The sequence below is a fragment of the Mizuhopecten yessoensis genome, unplaced genomic scaffold (genome assembly GCF_002113885.1).
Source record: "Mizuhopecten yessoensis strain PY_sf001 unplaced genomic scaffold, ASM211388v2 scaffold10723, whole genome shotgun sequence".
NCBI lineage: Eukaryota > Metazoa > Mollusca > Bivalvia > Pectinida > Pectinidae > Mizuhopecten > Mizuhopecten yessoensis.
The window spans coordinates 30939-41215 of NW_018408689.1; the positions used below are offsets into that span (position 1 = coordinate 30939).

The 10277-nt window shown below is 35.9% G+C and overlaps 1 protein-coding gene across 1 annotated transcript in view; it reads left to right on the forward strand.

The window, feature by feature from the left end:
* LOC110462019 (argininosuccinate synthase-like) overlaps positions 1-8860 on the forward strand; it is a 38252-nt gene extending 29392 nt beyond the window's left edge. Inside the window, exons 4-14 of the mRNA XM_021515793.1 lie at positions 585-705; positions 1122-1196; positions 1664-1734; positions 2209-2330; positions 3388-3472; positions 4736-4800; positions 5172-5245; positions 5738-5795; positions 6585-6741; positions 7753-7818; positions 8457-8860. Coding sequence (XP_021371468.1) covers positions 585-705; positions 1122-1196; positions 1664-1734; positions 2209-2330; positions 3388-3472; positions 4736-4800; positions 5172-5245; positions 5738-5795; positions 6585-6741; positions 7753-7818; positions 8457-8502 — 940 coding nt within the window. The 3' untranslated portion in view covers positions 8503-8860. The remainder of the gene's footprint in view (positions 1-584; positions 706-1121; positions 1197-1663; positions 1735-2208; positions 2331-3387; positions 3473-4735; positions 4801-5171; positions 5246-5737; positions 5796-6584; positions 6742-7752; positions 7819-8456) is intronic.
* The last annotated feature ends 1417 nt before the right edge of the window (positions 8861-10277 follow it).

Sequence of the window (10277 nt, forward strand, 5' to 3'; positions counted from 1 at the left end):
CTCTGACCCGGCCGTGTACCGCAAGGTAAAGATAGATTCCTCCTGGGTACCGCTCTGACCCGGCCGTGTACCGCAAGGTAAAGATAGATACCTCCTGGGTACCGCTCTGACCCGGCCGTGTTCCGCAAGGTAAAGATAGATACCTCCCGGGTACCGCTCTGGCCCGGCCGTGTATCGCAAGGTAAAGATAAATACATCCTGGGTACCGCACTTGCTCGGCCGTGTATCTCAGAGTAAAGATAGATACCTCCGAGGTAACGCCCTGGTTCGGCCCTGTATCCACTGTTTACTTATATACTAGTAAGCTAGGGTTTTCAGCCAGCGAGACTCTAAGTACTGTGCCTGATTTCGAACTATCACTTCAATATATCTATATTAAAGACTAGTTTGCTATTTTAGTATGTTGGTGACCTGTGTTCACTCCACTTCCTCTTCAGAACACCTCGGATTTTCCTGCTGTGTTATCTGGGGTTCATGATGTCTCTCCTTTTCATACTGCTTTATATCGAGTTTGAGGTGGACATTTTGCTTTATATTTCTGTTCCATGTTATTTGTCATATAAAACACTTTATGGTTATTATAGAGCGATGATCAAGGTTGCAATAGCAGAGAAGGCCCGATACATTTCCCATGGTGCAACAGGAAAGGGAAATGACCAGATCCGCTTTGAGCTTGGGGCGTATGCGTTACATCCTAATGTTGAGGTGAGCAGTTACTACTGGTACTATAATCTAGTCAATGTAAATAATGGAATTCATGTGTAAGTCTTCATGTTTTCTTGAATACAAATGAGAATACAATAAATCTTGTTGAAAGTAGATATATACATAGGAGAGTACTGATAATATTTATTCTGCTGATACCTGATTAAGATATCTTATTATTCATTATAAACGGCTATACTTTCACATTCATACAACGGACTCATTATAAACGGCTATACTTTCACATTCATACATTCACAAAAGCTAGCTTCAATTCCTTTTTCATGACATCCCTGACCTCAAAGAAGAAATTACTTAAATTGATTCCAGGATTTCGGATAAATGACTACCTGGTTTTAGATTATTGAGCATTCAAAGCGTCTAATCAGACACAAACATGTCTAACGTTATTGCAGGTAATAGCGCCATGGAAAATGCCCGAGTTCTACAACCGATTTGAAGGCCGGAACGCTCTGTTTGAATACGCCAAGGTGTGTCTTACTTCACCATAACCTAGAGAAACAGGCATATCTTACAATACATTGTTTGCTGTATTTGTTTTAACATTCAGTAATTGGTTTTGATTTTTTTGTTGATAGCATAACTAACAACAGCCCTCGGAAATATCGAGCGATGTAACCCGAGTTCCCTGTTTGTTTTGTTTGATTTGAGTTATCGGCTATCCATGTCAATATGAAGACTTCAGGGAACACCTGTTGTCCAGTTTCCTGTATTCAGTTACAAGGAAATAGAGCTATAGCTGTGTCGCTAGTCGCTTTGCTAAAATATCCCGCTTTGACAATATCAAAATCAAAAATGATTACTATTCATTTCACTTTATCTTTGCAATGCATTCAGTTACATTTAACAGATTCTTTTTTTTGAGATCGAAGGTCAGATATATAACAGTCGTTGTATAGCGTATATATTCGTATTGACGATGTTGGTATAATTACAGAAACACGGCATCCCCTTACCTGTGACACCGAAATCCCCTTGGAGTATGGACGCTAACTTGATGCATATAAGGTAGTACTATTCTGTTAGTCAACTAGTATGTTGTAAATGAAGTTATCATTTCATGCTCACGAGTTGGGTAAATATCTTTTGTTCTGTATTTTTCACGATTGTGTATAACGAAAGGAAAAATATGAAGAGCATCGAATATGACTGTTATTCATCTTCAAAACAATTGCTGTTTATAACGTTTTTCTGTATAAAGACATTGGTTTCCGCGAAACTCTCTGATGGGTCGATTTAATGTTAGGACAACAAAAAATGATGTTTTTCACAATAGAAAATTAACTTCATTTTCACTGTATAACCTTATATGCGACTGTAAACATGTACTAAATATGTATATTTGAAGTACATTTAATTGTAAATATCAAGTGAACGTTAACCGTGCGTGTATATGGATACAATGAAATGTGGTGATCCAGCATAAACACCTACCCCTCACTAAACTCACACGTCTTCTTTTACTACTTTACTCCTCTTCAGTTACGAATCAGGAATTCTTGAGGACCCTAAGACCGAGTTCCCTAAGGATATGCTCCAGATGGCCGTCCACCCAGAGGATGCCCCTGATAAGCCAGAGAGGCTGGAAATCGAGTTCAAAAATGGTCAGTGAAACATTGATGTTTGAGGAAAGTCAGCTCTGTGTGAATAAAAAACAAGTGTAATTTCTGAGACTCTACAAAATATTCTGAGGTCCAAGATAAGTTAGCGCTAAACTGCAATACCATTGAACAATTGCGTAGCCTTTCATTACAACCAACGAGTGGTTATATCGACCGGAGAAAACAGTTCGTAAGGACAAAATCTGAGAGAAAGATTCTTTAAATTGATAAAATCACTACAAAAGGATACAAGCGTGCTGCTATTTTGCAATCTTTCATATTTTTTCGAGTATTCATGATGCCTGATTGGTAAACTCATGAAAGGAAACAAAAAAGCGAACATTGACACAAAGCGTATATTTTGTTTTTGGTAAAATGATGTAATTAAATATCAGTTTTTTTGAGCCATAGACGAAAGATAAACGTTACACACGCCTTTTAAAAGATTTTTGTAATAGATACACTATGCCAAAGATGAATTATACTGCAACAAAATAAAATAAACTGTTTCTATTTACGTTAACGAGAAAATAACTAATTAGTCTAAAAGTATATTATTAAGTTATTCAATGATTTTATTTACAAAACTAAATATAAACCAACTTCATTTGGAACAATAAAGCATGATTTTTTTTTCATTACTTGAATATGACATGTATTTTCAACAACAACAAAAAATAAATAAAACATATCAAGAAATAATGTTTAAAATGTGCCGTAAATTAATCGCAATTACATGCAAAACCTCGTTAAGTTATTGCCAGTAAATAAATAAAATGTATTCTTCCAAACGATGTTAGGGAAATATATATCCTAGACTCCAAATGAAAACAATAAAAGTTTGACACAAGGTGAATTTATAAGATAGATTGCATCCAAATTAAAAAATGGCTGTTGATATAATCACTATAAAAGCTAAGTAGGAAACACCTATTTCAACATTAATTATGGCTTTACAGCGAGCCAAACAAAGTAAACATTTCTATTGCACCGTAAGGTGTGTGCGACTATTCAGGACTCGTTAGTAATTATGATAACATGACAATGTCACTACCAACAGGTTTACCTGTCAATGTCACCAATCTAGAGGATGGTACGGTAAAGGAGGACGCTCTGGATCTCTTCCTATACCTGAACAAAATTGGGTACGTATACTTCCTATACCTGAACAAAATTGGGTACGTATCCTTCCTATACCTTAACAAAATTGGGTACTATACTTGATATACCTCAACCAAAATTGGGTACGTATACTTGATATACCTCTACGAAAATTTATGTACGTATACTTCCTATACCTTAACAAAATTGGGTACGTATACTTGATATACCTCTACGAAAATTTATGTACGTATACTTCCTATACCTTAACAAAATTGGGTACGTATACTTGATATACCTCAACCAAAATTGGGTACGTATACTTGATATACCTCTACCAAAATTGGGTACGTATACTTCCTATACCTTAACAAAATCGGGTACGTATACTTCCTATACCTCTACCAAAATTGGGTACGTATACTTCCTATACCTGAACAAATTTGGATACGTATACTTGATATACCTTTACAAAATTGGGTACGTATACTTGATATACCTTGACAAAATCGGGTACGTATACTTCCTATACCTCAACCAAAATTGGGTACGTATACTTGATATACCTTAACAAAATTGGGTACGTATACTTCCTATACCTTAACAAAATTGGGTACGTATACTTGATATACCTTGACAAAATCGGGGACGTATACTTCCTATACCTTAACAAAATTGGGTACGTATACTTGATATACCTCTACCAAAATTGGGTACGTATACTTCCTATACCTCAACCAAATTTGGGTTCGTATACTTGATATACCTTGACAAAATTGGGTACGTATACTTCCTATACCTCAACCAAAATCGGGTACGTATACTTGATATACCTCTACCAAAATTGGGTACGTATACTTGATATACCTTAACAAAATCGGGTACGTATACTTGATATACCTCAACCAAAATTGGGTACGTATACTTGATATACCTCAACAAAATCGGGTACGTATGCTTGATATACCTCAACAAAATTGGGTATGTATACTTGATATACCTCTACCAAAATTGGGTACGTATACTTCCTATACCTTGACAAAATTGGGTACGTATACTTCCTATACCTTGACAAAATCGGGTACGTATACTTGATATACCTTAACAAAATCGGGGACGGATACTTCCTATACCTCAACGTACAACACCTTCTCCAATCTCAAGTTAAATACCTAAGACGTGTGTGTAATGTGTCGTCTTTTTATGTTTTCATTTTCAGAATTGTATATGTGAGTTTAGATTTGAAACAATTGCACGAGAACAGAGTTACATATCTATAAGATTTATTGATTTCCACGTCCTTCCAGGGGGAAACATGGAGTGGGAGTTATAGACATAGTGGAGAACAGGTTTATCGGCATGAAGTCCCGAGGTAAGATCAACTCGACAACTTCTCAGATACACTCGATCAAGATGGGCATAACATGTATGCAAATGTAGCTTTCCGAACTGAGAAAGAGGAAAACACCGAAAACTTTAAAAGACAGTGTGACTTTATAAAATAAATATCATATATTCGTAAGTGAAAACATGTTTTGATTATGCCTGTGCTTTTTATTGCGTTGATATTATTTTCGAAAATATATTACAAATCGAAGTTTGAAAGAAATTCTGCGTATGGTTGTCGTCAGATCTCTTTATGGTTCTCTGAAATGATTTTCAAAATGCTGATAAATTGCATAATAAAAACAGTCCTTGTCGTGAAGAAAGTCTCGGTTTAGTCCACTGTTTCTATGTGACTAGGTATCTACGAGACTCCAGGAGGCGCTATTTTGGCCACTGCTCACATCGACATGGAAGTGTTCACCATGGATAAGGTACGCACGTAGTGGGTCTAGTGAAGCAGAAAAGAGGTGTCATGACTGCGTTTTAATACGGTAGTGATAGTGTGTTTTCATAAGGTAATATGGTATTAGTGGCACAGGGATTAGTAATGCAATGGTATCGGTTATGCTTTTAGTATCTGCGATAATGTTAGTGACACAGTGGAGTATTCATTTGAATATATTTTGTATGATCATAATAGTACCTAAGCAACGTAACAATATGATTGGATAACGCACACTCCTGCCGGTTGCATAGCAATGGTCCATTGTTTTGCATACAATCGTATTCGTGGTACGGGCAAAGTAACTTCCTATATATAGTTAATTTTATAAATGCAATTGTTTTCACGAGCTTCCCGTTCAAGATTGCAGTAATATGTATATATGTGTTAAATTTACGCCTTTGGTTAACCTAGTAGGAGTTGTACAGTTATTTCTACAGTATACAAAACATTGCTGAACGAGTACTACTTGGAATTACAGGAAGTGCGAAGGATCAAAAGAGAACTCGATGTCAAATTTTCTGATCAAGTTTACAGAGGTAAATCATTATGCTACGTGTAGTTAATTTGTAGACTGTTCCACATGCGTTATATACGAGTGCTTCATACATATTAAAGGAATACTTCAAAGAATAATTATTTTCTGTGTAATTGGTATGTACCTTCTGTACATTATACGAGCGATACTCTATCACACAAAAACTACACGTGATATACGTATGTATGGAATACAATATCTTTTTGATACACCTTTTGTTTCTGTTCTTTGCCGTTCGTGTTCTGTCCTACATGGATATTGTTTCTGTTTCTTGACGTTATTCCCATGCCTTTTGCCGATGTTCTTTGATATTCGTAGTTTTATTTTCCAGAGGTTTGAACTACATATTTCCGTTGTTTCCAATTCTTTATATTTTGTTCTGTGTATTTCTATATCTGCTATTTTCTATTCTGTTTTGTCTAAGATGTGGTCCATGCACTTTGATAATTTCGGTTGTTTGCTGTTTTCTTTGGTTTGAGACCATAAACTGTATCATAAAATCAGATGATTTTCGTCGTTTTCTTCTCTCCAGTGGTTTGTTTTGTGTACTTCGATTCCCATTTCTGTTTTCTAGAGCTTTGTTAAGGGTTTGGGTTTGTGTACTTCCATTGTCTTTTGTATGCTTTTCGATTTCCGTTATTTTCTATTATCCAAACTTTAGATCCATGAACATCGTTTTCCATAGTTGTCTATATCCAAGGCTTTGGTCAATATCCTTTGATGTTTGATCTGTCCTTCGTGGCGTTATCCTGTACATTTTTATTTCTGTTAGTTGTTTTCTGTTTTCTAGGGTTTTGGTTCAGTCCGGAGTGCGAGTTTACCCGCTACTGTATCAATAAGAGCCAGGAGCACGTAGAGGGGACGGTGCGCGTGAAGGTCTATAAGGGGTCCATCTACGTCATAGCGAGACACTCTCCACTCAGTCTATATAACGAAGAGCTCGTCAGGTAACTGCAAAACCTATGTTAAGGTAGTTTTGTATTTGATTAGTTATTCAGATAGTATACTATCGAGCCAATCAAACAGGTTTCATTAAGTTTGTACAGCGTAACTGTTTTCATTGGATATATGAACACAGGAAGAGGTTCTCACCAATTCGATACAAAATGTGGTTGAAATTGGCCTGATTACATTTGAGAAGTGGAAAATGGCTTTCCCACAATTCCCCATTTGCGTTCCACCCTTCTGTTCTAAATATGTAATTAACTCCCATATGGTAAAGGAATAATTTACACCAAATTCAGCTGGAAAATGTCAAACCGTAATTACGGAGTAGTTTTCTTAAGGTTTGCCCTGATTTCTCTTCCCAGATTATGCTCAACTGACTCCAGGGAGACACGTTTTTCCTTGTTAAACCATAAAACGTGTAGCCCAGGATCGTGTCGAGCCAAGTTAGGTTTGATAATTTGAATTGAATTTAAAAAACGCTTTATTTAGTATTATTTTGAAGATTGACGTCCTTTTCCAGGAGCTCATTTGCTCCATGCATAAAACATTAATTCCTCTTGGCCAATGGATGTGTCATGGCAAAATGTCAATTGATATTTGATGAGTAGCTTTTTTTCCCAAATATTTAGACTTACTAGTACCTTACGTTCCTTATTGTGCCCACCTTTGTCTCAGGGGAGCACTTCCTGTATCTACATGACAGTGAACTCCCAGGCCTGGATGTTTCACAAAAGGTTAGGTTAGACACGCTGATGGAAAATACCCCCAAGTCAAGGAATGCACTACACCCAGTTTAGTTACCATCTATTCTGTCATTCTTAAAGAGTAGAGTCGCAGGGGAAAAGGACGGACGACAGGTACTTTGAAATTGAGCTTATAAAATCTATATCAAATATGATGACTGTGTAACTTCATGGAAAATCTCCTTATCCTTAGACAGTTAGGTTCATATTTTTTGTCTTGATATGTACGTTGAGAATACATTATTTCAAATGTTTACGATATTTCAGTATGAACGTCCAAGGCAACTATGATCCAGTAGATGCTAAAGGCTTCATCAAGGTCAATGCTCTCAGGTAAGTGATGAAACAAATGGCGAGATCCAGAGGAAAGTAGGTAAACAAATTATATTGCTGTCTGAATGATGGTGGCAAGGTTAAATCTGACGCACGTAAGGGTCAACTTAGGGCGCCATCAATGTCAATGTTTAATTTGGTCAACTAAGGCGGCTGGTCAATTCTAATAGGTAACTTTGTCAATAAATAACGCTTGTGTGGTCAATGCTAAGAGGGAAGTAGGCTATCACAGAAACTATAAATAGGATCCCTCATCGTGTGATGTTGTTGGTGACCGTGACATTATTGCGACTCCACGGTTTTGGTTTCTTACCTAATCGTTTCAATCGTGTGGCGTTTCCTGATATACTTAGTAAGTAGAAATTTCCTCTTAAACACGTCAATGATTAGGCCAGAAAACACAGGTCGCATTGATCCTAGTGAATTACAATATAAACGGTTAGGCTGTATACGAGTTCACAATAAAAGTAGTCCGAGTTAGAATATCATTTATGTTCTTTTGAATCTGTTCTTGTGTATATAAGATTATATCATGCCACATTTCGCACGTAACTCGTACATATGTTTGACAAACAGTTAGTAAAGTGATGTTTGAAACACAACTCGGACATGCTATGATACATTATATTTTGTTGTAGACTACAAGAGTACGAGCGACTACGCCACAAGCTGGGTCAGAGTTAGCATGCAGTATTGGATGTGATGTATTGACACGGAACAGTTCTACCTAATGTGAAAAGATAACTAGTTTATTTGGATTAATAATCAGTTAAGTTTGTTTAGGCTTACAAATGTGTGTTGTTGTTGTTGTTGTTGTTGTTTGTTGTTGTTGTTGTTGTTGTTGTTGTTGTTGTTGTTACGTGCTTACACGTTAGTGTATTGGACAGTCTATATCAAATCCATATTAAAATTATATATTATAGCTTATATGTATACATATTTATTACAGATTTACTGTCGTAACATATCAATAGTGCAATATACCACGTATACAATGTACCATGTATACAATATACCATGTATACAATATACCATGTATACAATGTACCATGTATACAATATACCATGTATACAATGTACCATGTATACAATATACCATGTATACAATGTACCATGTATACAATATACCATGTATACAATGTACCATGTATACAATATACCATGTATACAATGTACCATGTATACAATATACCATGTATACAATGTACCATGTATACAATATACCATGTATACAATGTACCATGTATACAATATACCATGTATACAATGTACCATGTATACAATATACCATGTATACAATGTACCATGTATACAATATACCATGTATACAATGTACCATGTATACAATATACCATGTATACAATGTACCATGTATACAATATACCATGTATACAATGTACCATGTATACAATATACCATGTATACAATGTACCATGTATACAATATACCATGTATACAATGTACCATGTATACAATATACCATGTATAAAATATACCATGTATACAATGTACCATGTATACAATATACCACGTATACAATGTACCGTGTATGGTATGCAATTTTATGATAGTTTAAGCATTTAGAATATTTAATGGTACATGTACATCTTTATTATTTAACCAATAAAATAATGTTTTATTTTCACTTTTTTAGTGTTGATTATGAACTGTCTACCTTATATTAATACATATCGTTATCCTGCAAAACAACTGCATGTATGTATTGTGTTAAACTAATAGGACTGAACACATTAGAACGAATCGAACAATGTGGAGAAACATTCTAAAAAAAGGAAAGGAATTCATCAAGAGACCCATTTTTTTACACCAATGAAAGGTCAGAGCGTCCATATAGTATTCTTGTATGGTCACAAAAAAGTTATAGAAACACTTAACCGTGACAAGGATATATGCGCTGATGTTAAGATAACTGCGGCAGCCATTCTTATAAATTCAAAAATGTCTCAGAAAAGGAGACGTCAGAGCAGCCATCACGTTTTTTGGATCAGCATGAAAAGTAAGAACCCTTGGTGGAGACCTCATACGTCATCTGTGTGAGGTTTGGAGCCTTTCGCTTCAATCATTCTAGGGAATTCAAAAATAGAAAAAAAAAGTTTCAACCAGTTACAGGATATGATGGTGCCAAATCAGAGGCCAGGACGGCCATCCTTTCGGATCGGCACAACTAGGTCAGCAAATGTGTAATGGATCTTGAGTAATTCGTTTCAGTTGTTAAGAACTCCGCGCAAATTTCAATTGGTAACTAACAAAGCACGACAACGGACCAAGACGCAGAGGTATAGCTCATATGATGAATCAGTGAGCTAAACAGCAAGGAATACGTCAGATTACAAAGTATATGTCAATGTATGAATAGTTTAAAGAAGATGCATACCGGATGGGTTAGCGGTGTTAGTGTGTAGTTCCGAACGAAGGTTACGTCGTTGATGTTTGGGGGT